Consider the following 27,647-nt stretch of genomic DNA (forward strand, 5'->3'; position numbering starts at 1 on the left):
ATAGAGTTCAGTGATACTGTTATTCTAGCTAAGTTTTCTTTCTTGTTTAAGACTTGCAAAGAGACATTGTATCTGAAGACTTAAATTCTGTTATTTGAAAAAGATATGTCCTCTGTGTCTTGGGTGGTGCCTTTTTTGTTGTGTACAGCACATTAGTTAAAACAGCCAAAATAATGAACTTTGTATCTGTCACATTCCTTGTGTTAGGTTACATACTAATGCCCCCCCCCAAATGTTTTTTTTTTTTAAATCTGATTTCCTAGAAGTCTTCATGATATGTCCTTTGTAATTACTGATACTGAAAAGTAATGTGTTCTGTAGGGTCTGCTCCCCATTGGAGTAGGTGAGGAAAATCTGAGTGTGAGTTTCAAGGAAAATATAGAAAATGTCTTAATTTTCAGTATTAATGAAACCCTTCCTATCCAGGTACTCTTTTTTCTAACTTTCCTGTAGGAGCATCTGCCAATATCTCTCACTGGAGCTGGGTTGAGATAACTCGAGTATATTGTCAAAAGGGTTCATTTTAGAGTGGTGAAAAATTGAGCCTTTTTTGTGTGATCTATCCTTGAGGCATTAACAGCATGAAACAGCACATCTTTCAGAAAGCTAAATAATCTAGAGTTTATAGAGTTAAGCTAAAATATTTCTCTTATGTTGTGTTGCAACATGCGTATCCGGTCCTAGAAATATTTTTTAAAAAAACCTTCTAGATGAAGAATAAACAGTGCTAAATATGGTAATAACATTAAGCTACAAAATTCCTTACAATTGTGTCAGTGTGCCTCAGAAAGTTCACACATACTGGAGCAAAACAATATTTATATCCATGAAAAGACATCCTTTTGCCAGATACTCCTGCTTTTGATTTGCACAGTATCCATCTAGATTTGCATGTTGTCAGCAGGGGTTTCCAGAGTTATGAAATGCAAAACTATTAAATGAACACATTAATCATGTGCTCCTCTGTGTTTGAAAGGAAATGTTGTTGGGATACTCATAGTGCTTTTCATTCTTTCCCTAAGTGCTCTAGAAAACCTTTGTATACGTATTTCAGCTATGTGATTTTACAGAGTCACAGACAGGTTGAGGTGGGAAGGACTTCTGGAGAGCATCTTGTCCAACCCCCCTGCTCAAGCAGGGCCACCTAGAGCCAGTTGCAAAGGACGGTGTCCAGGTGGCTTTTGAGTATCTCCATTCGAGGTCTTCTGGTGTCCTGGTGAAGACTGAACTAGGTTTTTTTCTTTTGCTTTGGCTGTTTAGCTGTATATTTTCAAAGTCTAAGAAGTGTGGTTTTGGTGGATTGAGGAGGGAAAGATAGGTATCTCTCTACATGGTCCCAGGGCACTCTGTTCTGCTTCTCTTGATTATTCATTAGATTCTACATTGAAGGTAAATAATATTGCTATTAGGGAGAAAATAGCTATGGGAAGAACACTGTTAAATTTGTAACTTTGAAAATGCGTGACTTCTCATATATATTTTAAAATTAGCACTTTTGTACATAGCAATCATTATGGAGAGCCCATAATCTTTTTTTTAAAAACTAGCTTATGTGCATTTGCAATGCTTACCTGTTAAGACTCCATGGCACTGATTTTTAAGAAATAGACACATGATCTATAACAAAAAACATACCACCAGTTAATGAGAGAGTGCCTACCAATGGAGCTATGAAAAACTGCTGTGTGTCCAAGTTCTGAAGTAAAATATTTGGAAATGGCATAAAATTAATACATTGGGCTGCATCACTTTCTCACTTTGATTTGCTTTCCAGTTTCTTACAGGTCATATCTATAGCTCCTGAAAAGTCAGTTGATATTTGTAAGCTTCTTACATTTTGGACATGTTTTTCATAGCTTGTGTTTTCATCTACTTAAAAAGATGCTTGGTTTAAACTCCATAGTGGTACTTTGCTTTTTAAAATAAAGTTATTTAGCTTGCTTTTAATGTGCACTGTTCATAAAACTTTTAAATCTTTAAAAATAAGGTAGGATAGATATAAGTATGTGTTTAAAGTTGATTCCTATGTGATGAGAGCTGCATTATCCAAGTATTTGACTCCCTGAGGCAGTGAATTTAGTGAGTTCTCAGGAACACAAGAACTGTGAATTAAGTTCTCTGCAGTTTACTAGACGGACCTATTGAGTACTTTGTGAAGCACTTTGTTACTTCTATAATTTCCATTTTGTTAAATGTATAAATAGGTGTCTGCTTCACTCTTTGTAGCACAGCTAACACACCAGAAGATGATGCTCCAAATAGATATTCCCGAACAGAGAGGACAACTTACAGCAGATACAGCAGGGATGCAAATTCTTCTGGCAGTTCTGTACCAAGTAATGCTTTGGAAAAGAGGATTGAGGAACTCGAAAGGGTCAGTACCAGCTAACATCTGCATGGTATACATCTGAAATAAAGTGCCTTTGAAACTCCATGGAGAAGCTTACAAGTAAAATATATAGAAATGATGCTAAATGCTTGAAGTACAGATAGTTATGTCTGTAAAAATGTATAGAGTCAGACTGGCTGAAAGGAATGTGAACTTTCTAATCAGAGATGTTTAGTTTTCAGATGGTATATAAGTGAGAAATAGTTGAGGTAAAGATAATACACTTGGAGAGCCAGCAGTGATCTGTGTATTTCTTGTGTGTACCTCATGACACACCAACACAGAGGAAATAACTTGTGGGAAAGGAGGAGGGGCTCACTGACTCTTCAGAAAATTGTCAAGCCTGTTTCTTCTCTACTTCTTGTTTTGGCTTCTTAATGTACTGAAATATTGTAAAATTTAATTGCTATCCATTTGTTTCTTAAAGATTTAAACATTTAAAATATGTATTTAAAACAAAGTTTTCATTATTTCAGACATTCTTCATGCAAACGATTTTAGGAAAATGTAATAATGGTAGAGCTGAGTTTTTCACCTAAACCAGTATTTTACTAAATAATGTCATCTGTGTAATCTATTACTGTCTTCCTCTGAACTGGATTTTTGTGGGTAACTTGCCAAATATTCTTGAATTCATATGGGTGAAAGTTACTAGGTAAACACAATTTGAATAGATTTTTTTGGAAAGTATGAAAATCATGTTTTGTGGAAATTACTATTCATTTTTCTTTAAGATCTGGGGAAGCCTGATCTGAGTGAAGTACAACATAATCCTCCCTTCCAAATCAGCTTCCTTCTGAAATAATTTAATTGCTAGTAACACAGAAAAAAGAGAAATATTTAAGGGCTTTCTTTCAGTATCCTGAACCCTGATTTACTGAATTCCTAATGGACATTTTAATTTTTTGTCATGTTCAGGCCCACAGATCTAATACTGAGTCTTCACTCCTTGTTAATGGTAGTATAAAAAATGCCAGTTCCCCCACCAAGGGGAAAAAAAAAAAAAAAGAAAAAAGACTAACCTTCCCAATATAACAAATTTGGAAGCTGATACTTAATTCTGTTTTGGGCCTCTATCCAGTTTTGGGTTTGTGCTTAAGTTAAATATTAATTAAAACATTAACTCTGGGATCAGAGATACCACACAGATATATTGCTGTGGGTAAAATATTTTCTTAGATGTGATTCTTTAGCTCCTTGAAATGTAGATGCTTGAAGATGTGGGTTTGACTTGCTGTAGAAAAGGAATTATAGGTAAGTGTGTGTGTGTGTTTTTCTTCTTCGTTTGTTTTAAATGGTAGTAACTTAAAACTGTCTCTTAAAATCAAAAATTACATTTCAAACTCATTGCATATTCTGGTTTTAGGAACTTGCAAAGGAGAGACAGGAAAATGTGAGATTAATGAAGATGACACAGGATAAAGAGGAACTAATTGGAAAGCTGAAGGAAGAAATCGATTTATTAAACAGAGTAAGCGTGTACTTTCTTATATGATGCTGTATGAAGAGGGGATAAAAGTCTCTGCATTCTCTGTTCTTCTCCTCAGGCACCTGCATCCACTGGGCAAGGTTGGAAGAGAATTAAGTGTCGGGGTTTTTTTGCATTTGTGTAACTTTTCAAGAGGCATGTCAGTAAGTTATGTTTTTTCCAGGTGACTTCTGTTTGTCATGATTAACTTCCGTAAGTTGTGTTATTGGAGTATCTGAATTTCTTGCTGCTTTAAGTGTTCATAGAACAAGGTTATAAAAGCAAGAGTTCTTTACTGCCTCTTCTTTCCAAATTCAGTATGTAGCATACCAGGAAATAAATAAGTTAAGAGTTTTGACAGTTTTCTCAATAAATTGTTACCCAGGACTTTTGTTAAATAAAGTACTTATAAATTTAATTTAATTTTAGTCAGTTTTTAATTACTAATAATAGCTTAGATGATCTTAGAAAGATTCAGGAGTAAGTGCTTTATATTCTGACACACATTCTCCTACTCTTTATTGCTGTTTCCCCAGTAAAGGCAGAACAAGATGGAGGCAGGAGACTTGGGCTGTCATCACTCAGGCAAGGTGTGTAGGCAGCAGAGATGGGGGTAGAAGAGTGAGACATGCTTGAGAGTGGTCCAAGATGACAAGTTTTAAAGTTGATAGAAGATCCAAATTTTACCAAGTCCCAGTTCTAAGGGCAGACTGGAATTCTTTCATAGAGTGGATTAGTGATCTCATCTTATGCTTCCTGGCTGAGGTGCAGAGCATGGATGTACTAGGGAAGTATGCCTCTACTAGTCCAGTCCAGACATTCCCATAAAAACTCAGAAAAAAAAAATTCAGAACTGGCTTTGGTCAATCCAGCAGTGTAGGGAGGCAATGACTCTACGTGCATAGCGGCAGACTTTCATTTTGTGCTGTTCGTTTATAACAAAGGAGGACAGCATTCACAAGTTTGCAAGCTAATCTAGACAACAAAAGGATATGATATTATTCTGAAGCAGATATTTTTTTTTTTATAGAGAAAGTTAGAAGTTGATGTGTAGGATAAATGAGGTGTTGTCTGTTTTGAGAAATTTCTATTTTAATTGAGGAATTGGTCTTTATGTCATTCTTCCATTCTGCAAAGAATCTGTCTCATCTATTACAGGCAAGGCAAGTGTTCATTCCTTCTACATAATGGATGGCAAAGCTACTTAATACTGCTGGTTACACCTGACTCTCTGACTCAGAGGTCAGGAAGAACAAATCAAAAGAACCTAAATCACTGAAAGCTTGTGTTTTAGCACCATAACTGTTTGCGAGGTTTGCTGTTCCAGAAACAATGTTATTTTTTTCTGCTGTATTTGAAGTATGATATCCTAAATTAAATCCATTGAGTGTCTGACTAGAAACCATCTTCGGACATTGGCAGTGAAGTCAAGCGGTGCCTGTGCCTTGCCTGTGTTAAGTATGATGATGATTTCTGCTTGTTGTGTGGAAAGAAAACATAAACCAGAATATAGTCTTTTCAAAAACCTCTTTATTATACAGTGACTAAAATTGTACCTTTCCATGAGATCTACAAAACTATCTTATTGGTTGGTGCTCCCTAGGTAGCTTCTCTTAAACGCAGAAGAGAATGGGTTTTTTTTTCTCTTATCAGGTCAGCTTTTATCATTGCTATAACATTGTCTGTTAGCTTAATTGCAGTGCAGATTATTTATGTTTGCATCCCTCGGGCCTTTCTTGGCAATGAAATAGCTGCCTTTTGATTTTATGACCACCATAATAATTTGTCTTCCTAAAAAAGTTTGAACCCATGTCTTAAGTGATACCTCCATTAAAACAGATAGGGTTTTACTTTTCTTTTTTAATAGCTCTTGGATTTATGGTTGCTTCTATACTGGCTATCCATGTGGATTTAAGAAGAGAAAAGGTTTAGAATATTAAGAAAAGCTACAGAAATACTGCTTAAGTCCCCTGATGAGTGTTATGGAAATTAATAGGTTAGTTATATTTGCCTCAGGTTTATTACCATAACTGATATCATGAGAGCCAGCACTTGGACATCTCTCTGTTTTTCATGGTGTATTACTCTGTAGACCTGGCACCAGGATTGGACACTTTGCATGGAAGAACAGTTGTGATCTTCAGCCTCCTGCTCAGATAAAAGGATGTCCTGAGGACTGAACTTTACTTAGTGAGCTTCTGCAGAGATCTTCTTAAAAAAGTTTTGCTGTTAGGCAGCCTAAATAGGGGTCTCTAAATTTGACAATCTATGCGTTCATGGTATTTCTCCATCTTTTTTATTCATTAAAATATACAGTTATTGCATGTTAAGTTCCACGGATATGGAAAGAATTTCATGTCAAAAGAGCCTAAATAGCTTACTAAAATGCCATTTTTATTGCATAGCTTTCTAACTGCTCAGTCCTCATATTTAAAGAAATGCTCTTTCTAGAAGTTTGTCAGTTCATAACCATTGATGCATCTTCAGTTGGCAAAGATTTTGTGTTACACTTGAACAACTGTTTTTCCAAGAATCGTGAAAACTTCTTGGCAGACTTTTTCTCATTTTAAGTAAATATATTTATTTAATGTAAGAGTATAATTTGACTGAGATCAGTCACTACATCACAAAGATACTTAAAGAACATGAGCTGCATTTACACTGAGAAAGAGAAAAGGCTTTCTGCCATAAATGGCATTCTTTCATTCCAGTACGTTAGCCACTAAAAGTATGTCTGCCACTTTTTTTGTGAGCAAGGGGTAATTGCTTCATAAAACCCTCAAATGTCTGAAAGGAAAGGCATCTCAAGACATTTAGATATTTGTAGACTAAGTTCAACTGTCGACTAGTTTACACTTGGTCATCTCTGACCTCACCAAGATGTCAATGTAGTTAAATGTGTATTTGGAGAGAGCCTGTCAGTGAGGATTTACAGTCCAGTTACTGTCAGTTGTGTAGTTATTGGTTCCTTTGGCATGTGAGCTCCAAGCTTTCATGCTATTGCATCTTTTTTACTAATAAACACAAATTAGTGTTATAATTTGAATAAGAAACTTTAAATTGCAGAGTGGTAAAAAATACCCGCACCTCTCAATCCACTGTTTCTGTAGATATGTCCTTATGAGGACAGGCTGAGACAGTTGGGGTTGTTCAGCCTGGAGAAGAGAAGGCTCCGGGGAGACCTTATAGCGGCCTTCCAGTACTTAAAGGGGGCCTATGGGAAAGATGGGGAGGGACTCTTTATCACGGAGTGTAGTGATAGGATGAGGGGTAATGGTTTTAAACTGAAAGAGGGTGGATTTAGATTAGATATAAGGAAGAAATTATTTGCTGTGAGAGTGGTGAGACACTGAACAGGTTGCCCAGAGAAGCTGTGGCTGCCCCCTCCCTGGCAGTGTTCAAGGCCAGGTTGGACGGGGCTTTGAGCAACCTGGTCTAGTGGAAGGTGTCCCTGTCCATGGCAGGGGGGTTGGAACTAGATGGTCTTTAAGGTCCCTTCCAATCCAAACCATTCTGTGATTCTATATTTAAACTGCAATAGTTATTTTTCTTGGCTCATATTCAAAGAACTCTTAATTGTAGTAATCTTTGGAATGTTATTTTTTGCAGCATAAACCATTTTACAAACTTCTAATATTTTGAGTGAATTACAGGTATTTTAAACAGAAAGTTTTTAGATAAGCTTTAATTGAGGCATCTGATGGCTAGGTTAACAAGTTCAAACACACTATTATGTATACTGTGCTAAAAAAAAAAAAATCATTTTATTGAAAAATTGTTGTTCCTTCCATCTGATTATTGATCTGAACTGCACAAGAGAGAAAACAAAGTGTGTTTTTTGCAATTACATAGTGATTTTGTACATAGTATTTATAGTAGCTATCCATCAAAACTTTCCATGTTTAGATGTTTAAGTCACTTGTATCTATTACAACAGAATGGTCAAATGCTTTTCCTGGAAATCATTCATACTGTGATGCAGCATTCCTTCTGTGAGGCAAAGAGGAATTTCTGCTGGTGATTTCTTGAGTGCACATTACAAAACCAGTAAAGTAGTTGCGAAGGTATTGTGGTATGGATTTTTGCTTGGCAAACTGAGGAGTCTTTTAAAAATCATTATACTTACTAAACACATGCCTCTAGCATGCACTTTGGAATGAGCCCACTGAAAAGAAGTAAGAAAATAGGCTCCGTATGTCAAACAGAGCTTAAAGGAACAAGAGAGAGAAAACCTTTTCTCTACTACTGCTTTATGTTTAATCTAGCATGGCAACAGTAGAGTTTTGCAGACTTCAGTCAACAGGTATCTAAGATCTCTGATGAGAATCTTGGTCCTTCTTTCTTTGCCTGCCTTTCATTTTCCTCCATGAAGTGCTGTCCTTGAGGTCACTCTTCTGTTTCTTCATTTTTTCATTCTCATTCTGTTTCTTCCATGAGGTTTTTTTTGTACAGTAAAGCTATTTTTACTGAAGTAATGCTTGCATTAAACAGCAAATTTCCCTGGTTTTCACTTTAAAGGCTTGAAAAGACTTGGTGGGAAGTGAAGATGTGAAATCTGAACTGGGTAAATATGGTAATTGGTGGAAGAGAGATGAATATTTGGGGTGGGAGCAATCTATTTTAAGCACCCATTATTACTGTGTATGCTGTCTCTCAGTAGCTGTTTAGACAGAAGTTACAAAATGCCTTTTAATTTTTTCACAGAAAACAAAAAAAAATGGACAGGCAGTATTTTCTGAAAATGTTGATACTTAATTTAAAACACAAAGCAGGTGGTCTTGCAGTAATAACCAGTGATGTGTGTATGTGAGCAGGATAGTTGCAGACAAGCACAGTCAGGGGAACAGAGGTAATAGCTGGTTAATAAATACACTCTGTATATACCAATAAAATCATCACGCCCATCCTATTTTGGTTTCTTGATGCATTAATTCCTGCTGTAGCTTTAGTTTTGATTATATGTTTCCATTTAAAGGTGCTTGTACATGGGAATATAATATTAATGTTTTATAGTTACAGTAACACTTAGATGACCTGTGTAACACATCTAGGCATAGCTACTGTGATTCTAATTCTTCCCAACCCCAGCTTCTTTATTTCAGAGCTAAGATGCTGAATTCCTGCTGCTACTAGTTGAGAGTTTGTATTTATGTCCTGAGAAATATTTATTTTTCTTTTTCCATTCACAGGACCTAGATGATATAGAAGATGAAAATGAACAATTGAAGCAAGAAAATAAAACCCTGTTAAAAGTTGTTGGACAGCTGACAAGGTAGAAGATTCAAGCCTCAATGAGGAAAGATTTAAAAACTACTGATTGAACATTAAGGTCAATATAGTAATACTTCCTGTGTTGCAGTATGTTATAATAACTGTCGTTATATTTATTGTTAGGAAACCAGATGAATGTTTATTTTCATAGTACTTTCTTCTTCATTCAATGAAATGGCATCAAATTTGGGGTATATTTTTAGCTTTCTTCTCACATAAGAATAATTAAAATTTTTGACATATTTCAAATTATTAAATTCAAAAATATTTGGGTATTATATCTTCAGATTACATCTGGATAAATTGCAGTAATTTAAAATTCATAGCACCAAGATCACTTTCAGTCCATATGGGTGTGTATTTTTGAAATGAATGGCAGCAATACATATAAGCTTTGTTTACACAGATCCAAAATATATATTTTGGGAAATATTTTGTTTTGTGTTTAAACAGCTGTAAAGTAGATGCCTTATTACTGATGTATAACATTTTGCAGATTGATTACTTGCTCTAAAGCTCTTGTATGTTGAGGTTTTTTTACTGTATCTGAAAGACTGACAATAGTAGAGAGTAGCATTTTTTTCTTCTGTATAAGAGTGTTCTGACAGGAGGGGAGGTTTTATTAAAAAAACCCAACACTAAAACCACCAAAAACCCAATAAATCACCTGTGGTATCAGCATTAATGAGTTCTTAGAATCACACTGAAGCTGTACACTGCAGTTTGTTTTAAAACTTTTGCCTTAGCAATGAAATGCAAGTTTGCTATCAAGACAATAAGTTTGTTTGCTGTGTTGAGAATTCAAATGAAGCCTGGAGCTTTCATTTTAGCAAAGACACTTTTGCAATACTATTCTACTTAAAGGTGTCATCTTAAAATTTGTAGTGATTGTAACCAATATGAGTTTTTTGATGTTTTCATTTTTTAAGATGGGTGAAAATGATTGTACATAACAAAGTAGAGGGGCATACAAGTGATTCGTGCCCTTCTGAAACATCAAATGGTTTACAAAAAACTTTTATCCTTGATTTTAAACTAACAAGGTGTTCAAAAAGTGCCTGTTTAGATGTTACAATCCAGTTATGACTGTGGACTGATTCTTCTGTAATATGATAGTAGACAAAATTTTCGTTTGACATTAAATACAGACCTCAGTTAACAACTATTTTCTTAAAGTTCTTGTTAGGCTGAAATTTGATGTACTTTATTTCATCTTAATATAGCACATTTTTCATTCCTGGTCAGAATAAATGTATATATCACTTGAGTCAGGACACTAGAAATGAAAACATTTCAGAGAGTTCAGGCTTTTTCCTGACAATTTTGAAGTTTGGGGTCAGAAAGTTGCATGCATATAGTTTTTTTTACCTTAAAACTTAAAGGCAACTTTAATATATAGTAACAATCACCTTTTCAGATTTGCCAAGTGTTTTCATAATATGTATTTAATGACTGTAAGAGTTTCTTAAATTTCAAATCCAGGTATTACTGTTATGCCTTGGATGGTTTTGGATATAGGATAGGTTATTTTGCATTTGCATATTCTAATGAGGAGGAACTTCTCAAAGCTTTAAAGTATTTTTCAAGACACTTATATTCCAGGATGCCTTGATGTTTTCCTTCACAGTGGATGAGATGTCATGGGACACCATTTAAAACTTTTACTTCAAGGGTTTAAATGGTACGGGGGTTTGTATAGGCCCTCTGAACTACACTAGAGATCAATTAATATTGCTTTTAATATTATTCAAACAGTAAGAAGTCCCTTAATTTGTCAGTTTCATGAAATTAAAAATTTAAATAAAAAAAATGAGATGTATGCCTTCTGAATAAATACGAAACTTTCTCTGGAAGAACATCTGATTTCCTTCTTTGTGTACTAGGTAAGAAATATACGTACAGATTTATGGCATTGGATGTCAAACATTGAAGCATCATTAATGATTTAATGCAAAACACACAAATATTAAGACGAAGATGTAAATGAGATATTTCATAAACTGTGTTTCACATACATTTTAAACCAAAGAACAGTAACTACAGAGAACATAAACAAGAATTACTTGTCTTCCTATTACCTCTTCTTGGTTTGCATGTGTGTTGACTAAAACTTAGCAGAAGTAACACCAAAATTAGGATTTTGTTTTGGTTTTTTGGTTTTGTTTTTTTTTTTTTTAACTTGTACTTCCAGCCGAGAGGAATATTTGGCAGAAGTACTTCTGATATGCTGACTTGAAGAGGTACTGGCAAGGGAAGTTTTCAAATACTTGGAATCAGTAATGCTTCAGTTAGAATGTATGAACAAAGGAAGCATTGAGAACTCACAGATAAAGTACCTCAGGACATTATTGTTGTTGTGTATTATTATACAAATGTAAAGCTCTTCATGGTTTAAAAATTCCCACAAATTATATCTTGAAGCATAACACTTCTGATAGTTTGGAAGATTTAGATGCCTTTTTGGAAAAAAGTATGTCAATAAAAATTGATTATCACTTACATTATCAGGGTCTTAGGAGAAGTTTAGTAGATTCTAGGAAAAATTATGTGTTACAGAGAATGTTGATAATGGTCTAGTCATTACTTGCCATTATCTTTTTATTTCAGTAGGGTACCCTTACAGTCAAGCTCAAACATAGAATAAGTTTATCCTAGGTGATTTGAAGGTGTTAAATCAGCTACCTCACCAGCAATTCACTAACACATGTCCATGTCCTTGCCAGTCCACCTCGATTGTTCTTAGTTGTGTGATTTAAAAGCAGAGACTGCTGTAAGTGGGAACCCATCTCACTTGGGAAGGCTATGATGATTCCTAAATTAATCTGGGTATTAATGTACCCAGGTAAATTAATTTACTAGGGCTTTTTTTGGAGGGGAGGGAGCATTAGTATGCAATATTAATGGTAAGTCTCTTGGAAATTTCTGAACTTTCATGTCTTAAAATTCATACCAAACCAGTTACATCTAGCATCTGTTTCTGGGTAACTTGGGTCATCTAGGAAATCTAAACAGAAAAGTACTCCCATTGACTAAAGCAAATAAGACAATTTTTGTTTCAAGATACTTTAGTAATGAACAACACATAATTCCTATTTGATAATGCACAATGATACTCCTGTTATGGTCACATACTGTTGTATAGAAAACAGATACTACTTCCAGAGCTGAAGGTTAAAATTGTGCAGAAATAGTTTTTATTATTGATAATATGCACTAATGTTTGTGGGATTTATTCTGTAAAAAGTTGTTCAACCATATACAAAGGTTGGTGATTTTTACAAGGAAATTAAAAATGGCTCGTTTTTCATTTTTTAAATAACTAAATGGCCATGTTTAAGTTCAGTGTTACTTGATGTATATATTAACTGAAAGATATATTTTGCAGATGAGTGTCTTTTCTGTCTTTAAAGCAAAATTTTTCTTGGTTAATTATGAGATTTGCATTTACACATTCGTGGATTAATTATTTCTGTGTTAGATTGGCTCTGAATTTGAGAGGTAGAGTGAGAAAAGAGGGTAACAAGAAATAAATCGATGAATTCCAAAGTAGGAAGTATAACCTAATAATTTTTTTTTCATTGAGCTGTACTGAGAATTAGCTGTGGAAAGATTTGTGATTGGCGTAAGCACCACAAAAGATACAGGTGTTTCAGTATGTTGGAAACAACTGATTAACCTACATCAAAGCTCTTTTCTACTTGTCTGGTATCATTACAGCTTGGAAACTTGCTACTGTAAGAGAGACCAAAAGGAATACTGGAGATCAAATTACTTTTTAACATTTTGCTAGGAGAGATCAGAGTTACACTGACTCCAGCTGTATGGTTTTCTGTCAGTTCTTTGTGGCTATTTCCAGCTTGAATTGAAACAGATCAGTATTAGTAGCTAAGAGGAAAGGTAATTACTGGGAAAAAAATACACGAATAGTAACTATGGATAACATTAACATATGACTGAGCGTCAGTATTTCTTGGGCTCTGACCCTTTATGAAGATATCAGTTGAGTTGGTCCATTTGCATCAGTATTAATGATCATAAGCTCTGTCATTTTTAATAAGAAACAATTATTTGAGTTGGAGAAAGTACCATTGCAAGCCATGACGTACAAGTTAGTACAATAAAAAAAAATTTATGCTGGTATCTGTAGGTACTGAGTGTGAGGACCTAAGGTTTATACTTAAAAACTTTGTTAAAAATGAAACAAATGAATTCTGGATCTTGTAATTTAATGTGATAGAGAAGTTCACTACAGATCTGTTCAATGCCAGTCATTCTGGCATTTCTAGAAGCATTTCTGCTTCTGTTACTAAACATTTCTTTAGGACTACTTAAATATATCCAGGATAAAAAGGACTTTGATATGTATTTTAGTAGCATTCATGATCCTTCCAAGTATGTTGACTTACTGTAGCAAATCTCCATCTACCATTTCTCCTTGTACTGTAGCAAATGTACATTACCTTGCTAATGTAATCCTTTTGCTTTTATTTTTTTGATTTTTGGTGTAACTGTTCTTGTTCAGGGCTAGTTTTGATTTTTCTGTTTTGGAAAAATTGTGATAGTTGAGTTTTCCTCTAAAAATAGTCTAATAATCATAATGCAGAGTAATTTTTATGCATTTAAAAAGTTGAAGCATCATTAAGCTCTAAATAGTCCATTTAGTTCTGAACATTGACTAGTTGTGATATTATTGTGATACCAGATTAAAAATTATATTGAGATTCTTACTGTTGCAGGTAAAAGATACGTGTTTAATCTAATCTAACAATAAAGACTGTGTGCCTTGTCCAAATAAAAAAAAAAAATCCTTTTTAATCCAGGCTGACTACTTATTGTGTTTAAAGGAGAATTAATACTGTCTGACTAAAATTCTAACTGAATTTGTCATCCGTGCTGGGGAAGCTCCCAACCTGAACAGCTAGAATTATTTTTACATTCAGATTCAGTTCTTCAGGTGTGCATGCATGTGTTTGCACACACAAGAGAGAAATCTACATCTTCCCACTGTACTAATTTCCTGCTTCAGGAATGTAGTGAGTATCCTTCCATCAATTAGATGGAAATGACCTTTTCCCATACTTCAAAGTTGAAGTATAGCCCTTCCCAGAAAAAGGTAACGAAGGATGTTACAGTGCTACTTCTACACAAACGAAGTGAATTGACTTCATAATAGATGTAATTTCTGAAATTTCTATATGGATACATTTTCTCTTCTCCTGCACAGGCAGAATTAAAGACAATCTTCTTTTTATTCATTGCTGCAGACTACACATAAAGAGAAGTGGATCATCAGTAAAGACCAGGCCGATAATAACTATATCACAGTTTATCATAAAGTTTGTCACGTAGTTTTAAAAAACAGCTTGAAACATAAATACCATAAGAAACCATTCATTCAACACCATGGTTACTTTATGGATAAGACATTATGAGCATTTGCACCTAGTGAATTTTAAAATGTCAGGTGAATTCGGTTTAGGATTATTACTCCTACAGTTGAGTTCCTTTATGAAAGATTAGTGGCCTTTGGATTTTGGTTTAAAATGCAAAAGTCTGCCCTTCCTCAGTTTTTGCCTTTGGCATTTTAGGTTCTTCAGACCTGCTGGGAAATTTTAGCTCCAGGTACACAAGTACCTGTTCTGTGCTCCTTTAGTCACTGGATTTGGCATACAATATTTACATGATCATCTACCTGATCTTACCACTTGGTATGTTTTCCTGTGGATGTTCTAATTTTTCTCTCATAGCCCATCTCTTCCTTTTTCTTCTGTAATTTGTTATCTTCTTGTTTGCCTTGTTCTGCTAGAACCTTCAGGTGGTATCTAAGAAGCATAACAATGTTCATAAAACTGTTCTTTGCTGGATTTTTCTCCTTTCTTCAACAGACCTCAAACATTTGCATGAGCAAATTTTCTTATTTGGTGAATAATTACACAGTGGAATGTACTGCTGCTGGAAGTTGCTCTGGGATGCCAATAACTTAGCAAGGTTTTGAGAGAGATTAAATATTGATGTGGATATTGAGACGATCTAATGCTCTAGTTATACCATAAAAAGTTCTGTTAGTCTCCCACTGTTAAAAATGAAGAGGAAACCTTGTAGGAATATCACATGTAAGAATGATGTTGACATATGAAAAACATTTTGGCAGGAGTCAACAACAGGGATATCTTTCTGATGTATATCTAACAGTCCCAAATAGCACAGCTCTATATGGAGGTCTGGTGGGTTTCCACCTACATCTACAGGTTTGCAGCTGTGAACTTCCAGTCTTAGCAGCTGACAACCCTTCATGTATGGAAACTGATGCTTATGTTTCACTTGGCATTCCTTGAGCAGGAAGGTCTAATTACACAGCCAATAGCCATAGTCTCTCTTGCTGTTATCTCAGTAGGGATTTCTGTTTAAGCAAAATTGAGCTGCAATTTCTGCGTTCACTCAAGGCATTTGAAGTAATATTAAACATTTTACATGTTTTAATATTTGATTATGGAATGGGTGGAGTCTTTTATACCATGTAAAAAGACCACGCTTCATTTTCTTAGGCAATATTAAGTCTCCTAGGACTTTTCATGAAGTGAAAGTTCCTGCCTCCAGAGAAGACTTTTTAAAGTTGAACACCTTTAAATTGGGCTCATTTTATAGTCTCATGAGGGTGCTCAGCTCAAGAACCCAAACCCTCCAGGCCGCCTTTTAACAAGCACTAGAAGTTAAACCTTTTTGGAAAAGTTCTAGGGGTGGATTTGAGGGTTAAGCACTTTAAGATCAAAAGAATTGCTTAAGTCCTGTTTCCTTTGTTGGAGAAAAATCTGACTGAAAAGGCAAAACCCTGCAGTGTTTCTGAGTGACTACCTTGATAGTCATTGATGGCCTTCTAGGGAACACAATTGTCTCTGCACGCTGAAGTCTTGCAAGTACCTTAGCAAAGAATAACAGCAGAGTTCTAGAAATACAACTTGCATTTTCTGCTAGTTTGGGCCAAACCGTGCAAAACATGGTTGGTAGTGATGGGATTGTAGTGGATGTTGCTAATGAAGGAGTAGGAAAAATTAGATTCTCTTACTTTTTTATTTGTATTATAGGCTTTCTTCAATAGATGTGTCTGTGATGTTAATTGCTGAGAGATTAAACAGTAAAATTTGACAATAATTGTGTAAGTTTTAGAAAGAATTTGAGGTAAGAGGTGCCATCTTTGATACCTTTAATAAATGTCTTTGACTTGTAGGTATTTGTTATGTTGTAAAGCTCTGTCTATGCTGCAGAGATGATAATCCAAGTCTATGCTGATTTTTAATCAGTATGCTGTGAATTTTTAAGAATATTAAATAACATAGGTATCAAACTTTGAGATCTGGAATTTCTTTAATAAGGGAGGTAATGAAAATGTGTGCATATTTGGTGCTAGTGCTCTGCCTTCAAAATTTCTGGCAAACAGAAATGCTGTTGAAGATGAACAGGTTTTATAATTGATGCTCTCATTGTTGATTTCTTTAGGTGTTAGGGCTAATAAAATCTGTGCTTTCTGAAATAGCAAAAGAATGCATTTACAGTGTGGTGACAGCGAAAATGAGAACTTAATCTCTGCTTAGTCTTTTAGGGTGGGAACTCAAGCAATTTTTATGGGTTTCCCTTGATGAAATGATCTGAGATCTTTAGGTATTACCAGGCTCATTCAACAACCTATTGCATGATCTCATGCAACAACGCAGCATTAACTCTTGTCCCTTCTTTGTACCAGGGTATTTTCTAAGAACCTGAAGCATAATTTAAAGGAAAACCTGTGTTTTTCTGTTGCACAAGATTATATTTGAGAGAACTGCAGCTTCATAATTGGCATCTTGACACATTCTCCATTAGTATTTATCTCTGGGAATCAGATTTTGTAGACTGAGAGCCTGTGGAATGAAATCTTTGTTTTTCTCTCTCTTAGAAAAGTTAATCTCTGCTTTTGCCTGAAGGCTCGTTACAACAATAATGCATTTTAGAGTTTAAAATTATGATTGCAACAGTGTAAGTGTGGTTACAGCCTGCTACCAAATATATTTAATGGGTGGGGACAATAAAACCACTGAAGCTTTGCAAGTTGAGACTCTCTAGAAATAATTCTCATATTTCTCTGTGAAGCAATTATATAGAAAATGCTAATTGTTCCCAACTGAATCACTCTTTCTTCCCATTTAACTGCTTCTGCTCTCTATAGTTTGTAATAAAATATCACTTAAAAAACCCCAATTGTGTTGTTCTGGCTTTGTGTGAGAAGTGACATTTAAAAAAGACTGGCCACTTTCAATTTTCACTGTCCAGATTCTAGGATTTATAAAGATGGTTAAAAGCAGGGAGAATATGTGTGGTTTGAGACTGTGCAGGATTGAATATTAGGGAGAGGAATAGATGTGTAAGGATGAAGAAAATCTGGATTTTCTCCAATATTTTTTTCACATAGTTTTCAACAAAGGAAGTATGACAAACAGGATATTTTATAAAGATCTAAAGGTGGTTCTGGTTATCACTGCATTATAGTTAGTGTTTTTGTAAGAAAAACATGATCACCAGCTTTTCATTTGCTCACCTTTGCACAAATACTTGAATATGATTTTCCAACCTTCAAGGAATGCAAATTACTGTATAGAATCAGAGCTTTGATCATATCTTTCCTAGATCATGCTAGGCTGTAGATGAGTAGGCAGAAATTTTGGACATTACTTTTCAAGTATTACATAATTTGTGGTACTACTACAGTAACACTGGTTAGTATGTTTGATGTTTTGGCGAATGTGTAGGACTAGCCCCAGGCATTTAGATCTCTAGCAGAAATGTGACAGAGCTGATTCTCAGGATATGGTGGGAGCCCCTTGCTGAAGTGCCAGGACCATATGGAGGACTTCTGATTTGCTTGCATCTGAGAGCCCTCTTGCTGCATCTTGCAGGTTTAAATATAACAAAGTCTTCTTTAACAACTGCTGAGAGATTTATGAAAAAAAAATATTTTAAATGTCATTTAAAAAGCACATCATGTTACCAAGTGAAGTCATTTAGTTCATTTTAATGTAATCCACTGTGACTATCTAAAGTGGTGGTGCTTGTGTGAATTTTTAAAAACACTTAGAATAATTACAAATATGTGCATCATAGGTTTATGTTTACAAGGTTAGAATGATATTTTATGTAACTGCAAAACTGCATGTTCAAGTGCTTCCTTTACATCCATTTGCATAGCTGTACTTGTTTGAAAAATTATCTGTTTTGTTACAGGAAATGCTCACTAAAATTAGCAGTTTGCTGCTGGTAATGATCCATCATTTTTTAATACTAAAACTTTTAATCCAAAAAATTGATGGCTTGAAAGTCATGTTCCTGCAAGAGCTGCAATGATTATTAACTCCATTGTAAGTAATACCTAAGACTACTTAAAAATGAGGTAAAAGAAAACATTATTTACGTTTTCCTACCTCCTTCAGTATTCAGTAACATTCATTATTCACTTTCTTACCTTCTTCTGTTTCACTGAGATTTCATGTGTATTTTTGATTCATCTGCATAGCAGCAGGAGAAAGATACTCTTCTGGATGCACTAGATTGTGAAAGCCCAAAACTGGATAAGGATCTCAAGAAAGGTGCTTCTTGTTTTGAATAAAGCAGGTGGTGCAGCTTAGTAAGCATGCTCTTCATTCAGATTCCTTTTAAGCAACTGTCAGCAGTCTCCACTGAGAAACTGTCTATGTAGGAATCACATCCTTTTTATTTGGCAACCTGTCCATTTTGTTTACAGGGCTTTTTGAATGCTGTTAATATTGTAGTTGAGGCAGCTGAGAGCAGAAAGAATAGTACTGGCTTCCTTCTGTGGGAGCATATTCCAGTATTTGGAAACTGTTCCTGGCAATAACTGTGTAACTTACTCCACCAGTAGAAGAAGGTGGATTGCTATTTGGGATTTATAGTAAGAAGTGGAACTGTTTGCAGATGCAAAGGCAGCAGTGACCAGCATGTGTTCACAGGGCTACCTCTAACACAGAGCAATACGCCATTCTCAATTCTGTTAACAGAGATCCACAGCAACGTGGTAAATTGGGTGTTAGCTCAGATGAGAGGTCAAAGAAGTGTTCAAAGTAGAAACTAAACTCCTATATCCAAAAGTGTGTTACTGAAATGGATGAATAAACCTGATGTCTTTGGTCTGTCTATTCTGTAGGTGAGTGAAGATGCAGACTTCTCAGGTGTTTTGCTTTGGTGCTTCTGTCTAATCTATAGGTAAATAAAGACCTTTTCAGGTCTGTTGCTTCACTATCCTTTTTTCTTTAACAGCATCAAATTATTTTTTATGACACTTTGAAAAAAGACACATATGTCTCCTTTGGCTACTTGAGGATTCTACAGTACACGAGTATAATTGTCCTTTTTCTTGGTTTCATTTTCTTCTGTTATCTTTTGCCTTATTGATACCTCTTGAGATTTTCAGTGCTTAAGCTGAAATATAGTTCAGTTTCCCTTCTAAATCAAAGGACAGTTATCCCAGCAGATTACTATTTACCTCTGCTATTGGAGTGTTGTGTATGTTACTCATTTTTTAATGCCATGGAGGCAAAAACACTTAACTGAAGGGTTCAGGAAATGCCTGTATTGATGCTGCCAAATACTCAATATTTGAATCTAGTAGCAGTCTCTTCTGGCCCCATGCTGCAGTCAGAGCTGTGTGATTACAGAAAGTAAACAACTGAAGTACCTATGCAGGGAGCAAGGTAAGCACTTTCTGTTTGTTTTTTTCCTCTCGGGCCATGCGCTAGATACACTGTGCTGTCCACTAAGCTGCTGCAGCTAGACAGCTGAACCGACATATTTCAGGGCAGTATCATTAACTGAGTGCTGATATGAAAACCCACTGGACAGGATGAATCAGCTTCCATTTATTTGCAAATTGACAAAATGTCATGTTCCTCCTTTGCTCTTCCTCTATGAAATTTTTATCTGTATTTCCCACTGCTCTTTTGCAAACAACAGTGTGTCCCTATACTCAGGAGAGTTTTAAAGCAAGTCACCTACTGATTTGTCAGCTGCCTTGTTCAGCACTGAGGCAGTGAGACACAGGATGCAGTTTACTAGGCGTGGGTACTAAGGAGAATTTTCCTCCTTGTAATCTGGCAAAATGCCATATCTCCTCACCAAAGAAATTGAAACAAAACATATTTTTCCTCATCATTATGCAAGAATTAAAATAATAAACTGATTTGGGACCTTGGCATGTGTTACTTTGGTTTTTAATGAACTTTAATCACCTCTTAATAATTAAATCACTTTGAATAAAGCATCCAAATTTGAAATCATGGGCAGAACTTTTTCCCCCCATTTTGTGCCCTGCATAACGTTATATTGTGTAGCTTGTTAAGCATTCTTGGCACTTGCAAGAAAAAACAAAATGGCATTCTGAAGAATATTTATTTCAGTGCTTAAGAAATCATATCTCTATAAAATAAAATCCCAGTGAGCACAGAATATAATTAAATATTAGGCCTTTTTCCAAATAGAAGAGGAAACACTTTTATTCAGCACAAGTTCTGAGCAAGTCATGTTGTGCCTGACAAGTTGCAAAGACAGAATACATGTGTACTGCTACACTTCTTGACATGGCTCTAGGATCCCAAGCCCAGGATGGGGAGCTGCAAGGCCAGGGAAAGCAAGCCTCTGCTTCAAGTTCAGTGTCATATGGGGGAAGGGCTGGGTGTGCTGTACAGCCTTTTCTCCTTCCTCTAACTACACTTCGTACGATGCTCGACTTCACTGCAGGTCTGCCACGGTATTTTTTTTTGTGTGTCACAGAATTTAGGGTGTGTCAGTGAGAGATGGGAATGTGAGCAAAGGTCAGGCTGGATGGCAGGTAAGGATCGAGGCGCTGGTAAGTATGCCTGCAAGGAGTATATTTGTACGAGATGATAGTATTTGACTTGGGAGGGGAAAAGCCAATACTGTTTGGTTGATATGTTGGCATGGAAATAGTTATCACAGTAGCTAGGCAGTGCTGAACCTGTGGAAAATACTGTTATTTAAAAATAAGTCCTCATATTCCTTTTATGTCTTTAGTGCAATAGAGAGCAATAGCTATGTGGTGCAGAGGAAGTAGAAAGGGACAGAAGAGGGTTCAAGATTATAAAAGAACAGCATGTTGCAAAAAGGCTTTAAAACAAAATGGGTGCAGCAAATCAAATGCGAGAGGAGGGTGGCTGGAGTCCTCTTGCCAGCAGACAGCCTGTCCCAACACTCAGCAAAATAATAGCAGTCAACCAGAAAGGCATCCAGTCAACTTAGAAAGGCATCCAGACTATGGGCTGTGAAAGGTGAGAGCTGGGAGGTTCTTCCTTTTCAGGCAGATAAGCTTTTAAAGGCTAATGCTTTTGTCAGTTTTTAGCTCATAAAAAAAAATCTATATGCTGATATGATCTTTGGTTAACGTCACAGTACAAGGCTTAAAACTTATTAGATACTTTCAGATACATTTTGAAAGTGTATTTGGCACATGTAGTTTTTAGAATGGTCTCAGTGCTGTGCAATAGAGAGAAATGAGAAAGTATCCGCAGGCGATGAAGACGGCTCAGCAGAAGCAAATTCTGAGCAACAGCTGTGAGCGTGTGTGTGTGTGCGCGCACTGCTGTGTATGCTGTTAGGTCTGTCCTTGAAATATGTGTGGGTGAGTCTCTGATCCTGGCTGACAGCAAGGTTGGTTCAGTGGAGCTGCAGAGAAATCTGGGAGTATGCAAACTCTGCAAGAACCAGGCAGAATTTAAAAGACCGTTCATGAAAAGATAACAGAGCGTCTGGGATGGGCCTTTCTTCACTGAGGAAGGGTGGAATTTGGCTAAAAGCAGCGGTAGTAAGGACAGAGCACTGCAAACTCTACAGACCAGTGTCACTAGCAGGAATAGCCTCTTCCTTTGTATCATAGCAAAGTAAGAGTAAGGTCTGCGAGAGAAACTAAAGAATAGCACAGTATGATCTTAACGTGGAGTGGATTCTGTGCTCCATGTTAAAAAATCCCTGGGCGGCGTCTAGTCCTTTGAAAAGATCCTTTAGAAGGAAGGAGAATTGCCATTATGTCATTCATAGAGCTAGGTGCATTTGAAGGAAGCGGAGCTTACCTCTCTCATCTCTGATCTGCTGTAGAAAGATTCTGGTTTTATTGAAGAGGGACTTCTTTTTTCTATAAAGGGGATAGACCTGCTGGTGTAAGGTTTTCCACAAGAACTCCTCAACTCTGGAATCTTCTGGGTTTTATAACTCATGTTTAGTATTCAAGAGGACTAATGTTTTAGCTATCTAGATACTGTAAACACTTTTCATTCCTTCCCCTTTTCTTTCAATTAGGGTATAATGGTAGGGAAAGGATTTGAAATAGCTATTTCTTAGAAGGGAAGAGGTGGATTTGATGATCATTGCTGAGACTGTGGTTTAATGGGTTTTAGTGTTACTGGAGAGTTAGATATTTTGGAAAACATGCCTAGAACTTCAGATGACCATTCTAGAATCTGTTTTTAATATATTCCTAAATAAGGAATTAAAACCAGATGCAACATAAAATTAATTAGTCTCCATGTACTTTCCCTTGTCACCATGCAGTCCTCCTGTGAGAGCTGTGTGCCAGAAAGCCAGGAAGAGGGCAGTCTCACCACAAGTAATTTCATTGTACAAGAACAAAAACTAATTCCCAAGTTTCCTCCCAAATATAACCACGTTAAATAGAGGATCTGTTCAGGATTGCATAACTACTTCTGTAGCAATTACAGAAAATGCCTACATGGAAAAGCAACAGTAGGAAAGCATCTGTGTTTCTGGCTTGTCTCTCTATAAGCTTTTCTTTCCTTTTCTGTTAATTTAGTACAGATACAACTGTACAATCCATTTTTCTCTTTAGTACATTTTTTTCTCATTTGTTATTTTTCTTCCTAAGTGAAATGAGTGGAGTCAGCTTGACAGCTAGCCAGCTTTCTGTAGATCAAGGGCATGTGATTTGTGGCCTGTAGTTGGGAAACCACTGGTATTAAGTTGTTTATGAAATCTACTTCAGCAGCATGGTGACTAGAGAAGGATGTCAACCCTCGGGGGGGACCAGGCTGGATGCAGTGCTAAAGAGTGGGGGAGAGGGAAATCCTATAGCCTGCTTGACCACAGGCTGCTTTAAATCACTCAAACTCTGGTTGAAACACTGACCTCCCTGGACAATTAGTAATGGTCCCTTTCTGATAACTCTTTGCCCTGCTCTCTGACTTGCTGCTGAGGAAACAGGATCTCTATCCAGTTTATTGCTGGGTTATATACCTGCTAGGTTGTATACAACAGGTGGTATGAACTCCATCCTGAACCAGCATTTTTGTTTTCAATGGCCTAGTTATTATTTAGATAGAGATATTTAGATCTCTCAGTCAAGACCATTCATTCAGCTCTTTTCTAGAGGCAGCTGCTTCTACGAGACCTTGCCTGTGCGCTCCTCCAGGTACGGGGCTGGGCTGGGTCAAGAGAGGGCTAGGGCTGCTCGGGCTCGCTGAGCCTTGCTCAAGGTAGAAATACTGCTGGGCAGCACATCCTGATAATTTAATGGAAATTTAATGGGATGAAGGAATTGGAGTGTGGGAAGCAGCCAGCTGGGGAATGAAATCAGAAGCCAGTTTAGCAATCCACTTTTTCAGAAGAAAGCAAACGAGCCAGCTGAGAGCTATGTGAGGGAGCCAGAGCAGAGGCCTGTGCAAGGAAAGGGAAGAAAACCATGTGGCAATCTGCTGCCTACAGGTAAGGTCCCATGCTTTCTTCCTCCCCTGCTGAGGCTGAAAGGGACATATCTAAATGGGGTGGTGGTGTGAAAAGCCATGTCCCTAAGTAAGGGAAAAGGGATCCAACGAACAACCCTTGTGACTGCGCTTGATACAAGGTGACATAAAAGGGGAGCTGTGTATTGAGTGTGAAGGGCTTCCCTAACTTGACACAGTAAGAGACCAAGGCACCTGGTGAGCTCCAGATGTCCAGTTCTGTTTGTAGTGAAGGTTTCCAGTTGTATACTCATTCTGAAATGGGAAAGAAAGACTTCTTTCACTGGAGACTGGGCCATTTCACAAGGCCTAAAGAGACCAAAATATCCTGAATGAAGACTTGTAGGTGTTGGAAAGTGTCTCTTGGAATTACTGTTGAGGATAATTTCTTGTATCTCTCATCTGTATTTTTGCAGGCATAAGAGCTACTCTAATTTTAACATCAGATATATACAACTTCTAGAGCTATGTAAAAAGGAAAAAATAGCAAAACAAAAACCACAACAAAAACTACCAAACCTAAAGGAATCTAGTGCTATCTTCATTAAAAAGTAGCAGTCTGTTTTTTAATTGAGGGACTTTGCAAGTTTTTCTCAGAAGGAAGAGGTGGGGCTCACATTGTTTTGCCCAGATGATGACTCACATGCCAATTTAATTCAAAGGGGAATAAAAATTTGTCATCTGTCTTTTCTCCTATACACAACGTTTTAATGTAACTTCATTTCACAAAATACATTTCATTAAGGTTAATAATTCTACCTAGTCCTTAGAAGCGGAGCCCTGACAGTGTGTGAGGACACCATGCCTGCTCTCCCAGGCTCCGAATTCCTCAGGAGGCAGAGTTTGGATGAAGTTGTGTCTCTTGGCCAGTCTGTTTACTGTCTCCTGTTTTCAACATTCTTTTCATGACCTGCAGTGTTACTTTATGAACTCCATTACAAATTCTAGTACTGCAGGTCAGTACATGGAGTAGAGGTTTTGAGTAGTTCCAGGCTGGTTTGGCATGTGGTAGATGGGGGTGTGTGATTGAATCAGACTCAAGTTAGGTATGGTTTATCTTGTATCTTGTAATCAACATCTGTGAGGTATGGACAGTAAGTGCCAAAGTCATGGTTACAGGAAGCTGAAACAACGAAGTTGCAGTGTTGGAGCTGCATCTGTTCTCATCCTTAGATTTTGAACAGTAATTTCCAAGATAATTGAATTGGTATACATTTGTAAATAATTTTCATAATTCATCGCTAAACAGTAACTTGCTTATTTCTAAGGCTGTGAACATTTTAAAGACAGCATTTTCTTAGGGTAAACTTGGCTTTAATTGTGTTTTTAAATGCTGGAGATAGGACTCTTCAGATCTACATTCAAAAAGAACAGGTGAACCAAAAATCTATGCCCCCTACCCTGCCTTTTGCTGAAGGTTGGGACAGCAAAACCCTTCTGTCCTGTGGAACTGGAAAAGGACACTGGCTCTTCATTTGAAATCCACATTGGTTTGTTTCTGGGTTTCATGTGAACCTGAACCGTTTGGGGATTGCCAGGTAGAAGGCTAGACAGTCCATCCCATCACATGTTCTCAAATCTATAGGGGGCTAAACCTGGTAAAGCACTTGCTGTTTCTGCAGGACCACTTAATGATTTAAAATTTTTAAAAAATGTGTCTTGCAATCTGGTATCTGAAAATTGGCAGATTACATTTGTTCAGAATGTCTTCGGAAAGGTGACCATTTGCTGCCTGCCTAGCACTAGCCACTGGGCAGAAATGAATCCACATGAGTGAGTTGTTACTGCTCCATTTGTCATTCCAGTACTCAGTAATGATTATGGATGAGTATAAGGAAATAGAAAAGAAGTCATAAAAATCTACTGGAGTATAATCTCTTGCAGCGAGAGCAAAAGCTAAAGAGTAGATAAGCACTGTAATCTTAAATGTCATAAACCTTTAAGTCTACAATATGCTCAGTTCTGTTCTTAGTAATCAGTATCTTCTCTTGAGTACCCTGAAAGAGAATCTGCAGACATAAAAAGTGCAACGGTCAAACACAATTCATGTCGTGTTTCTTGGATAAAACATTCTAATGGATTGCATTAAAACCTATTCAGTCATTACGGACTTTGTAATGCCTAGTACACAAATTCTAGCTTCAGGAAGACACATATCAAACATGTCGTGCTTGATCCCAGAGTTGTGGGGGTGGGGGTGGTGTGGTGTGTGGGCATGAGTATACACAGGCATACGTGCAGGTATGTTGGTTTGAACCAACATTCAGGTCTTAGTGGAATTGCTCTTCTGAAGTACTAAAAAAGCTAGTAAGAGTAGATAAGAGAGATTATTTTTACTTTTAATTTCGACATATAACAACATCAGAAACTTCTTCTATTTTTCCCAAATTGTCATTTTCCTGAAATATGAAGTAATGACACAGTATTATCAATGACATCTGTGCCTGCCAAGTTCTTTTCAGCTGAGTTTATTTCTGTGGGTTTGGCTTGTTCAGGCATCACCCCTGCCGCCCCTCGTTCACGGTCCGTGCCTGACATCTTCTGGTGGCATTTCTATATGACACATTAGCCTGTACCGACAATTAACAAGGAACATTATAGGATCCTAGAGCTTAAAAAAAAAAAAAGCATAACTGCTTTTGTGAAATTGTCACACTAAGGTTTTATAACTCTCAGAATTATTGTCGTTGTCTTCTGCTTCATTTGCTTCATTATCTTATTTACATATGCAAAATCTTACACAAATTCTGTATTTGCAGTTACTGCTCTAGGTTTCCTTTGCAGAACTCCTGACATTTATGACATTTAAAAAAAAAAGGGGGGGGGGAAGCATTTTTTTAAACAAGTGTCAAATAGATAAGATGCATTTTAGCTGTATTGTGTAGTCTAATGAATTTTTAAAATGCATTTGGCATCTAACTTGTAGTTTTGGCACTACTGTCACGTAACAGCAAAGCCTCGTAACAGTACAGGCTTTAGACTCTCATAAATTTCATTTCCTTAAGTAAAGCTTAAAGTAATGTTTTTTTGGATGCTAGACCACTGCCTCTCATATTTCCCAGGAATTTACTGAGCTGCTATGTGTATGTATACAAAGCAGTGGGAAGATAGATACGTGTTTAATTTAAAAGAAGCTGATGGTTTTGTTTACAGGAATTACATTCTAGTCCTTTATCTCCATTCCTCTCTGCATTCCTTTCATTCAGAGGCTCAGACTGTTTGCATGATCTGTTTCCCTGGCGTTACTCTAAACCCTGGAAAGAAAGATGATTTCTCCAAAGAGGTCTGCTTGGGAAACTCCCCGCAGATGAATGGTCTGTGCGGAGAGCTGGTGGGAATTTAAAGCCTGAAACTGCCAGCATTAGCGTGGGGTGTTTGAAAGCAGTCCCGAAACAAGAGCTGCTGCTTGTGCTCCAGATGCATGCTTACTTCTTAACGTGGTGGAGGATATGGCTTCCTTGGGTCTGGGACATGCCATAGCCACTTACTAATTGTGTTTGTTCCTTGAATTTCTTTAAAGTAAACAAAAGATTTTCAAACACTTTCTCCTCCCAACTCTGACTTCTTGAGCAGGTGGTCCCAGACAGAGATTTGTGTGGTTCCACTGTTTCCATCAGCACCGCTGCTGTCCTGCAGTACAGGCCTCAACGAGAAGCCTTCAGGCCTGCTTGCACCGTCCTTCAAGAGCTTTCCCTACATTGTATGTATGTAAGTGAGGTATCCAACTTTCTCA

The 27,647-nt window shown here is 36.8% G+C and overlaps 1 protein-coding gene across 2 annotated transcripts in view; it reads left to right on the forward strand.

Moving 5' to 3' along the window:
• Positions 1-13,943, forward strand: part of PAWR (pro-apoptotic WT1 regulator) — an 84,476-nt gene extending 70,533 nt beyond the window's left edge. For both annotated transcript variants that reach the window (XM_074827154.1, XM_074827155.1), the window contains exons 5-7: positions 2,227-2,374; positions 3,756-3,860; positions 9,047-13,943. In XM_074827154.1, coding sequence (XP_074683255.1) covers positions 2,227-2,374; positions 3,756-3,860; positions 9,047-9,133 — 340 coding nt within the window. In that variant the 3' untranslated portion in view covers positions 9,134-13,943. The remainder of the gene's footprint in view (positions 1-2,226; positions 2,375-3,755; positions 3,861-9,046) is intronic.
• Positions 13,944-27,647: the final 13,704 nt, after the last annotated feature.

Source organism: Strix aluco, chromosome 5, assembly GCF_031877795.1.
Source record: "Strix aluco isolate bStrAlu1 chromosome 5, bStrAlu1.hap1, whole genome shotgun sequence".
In the NCBI taxonomy this organism is placed as follows: Eukaryota; Metazoa; Chordata; class Aves; order Strigiformes; family Strigidae; genus Strix; species Strix aluco.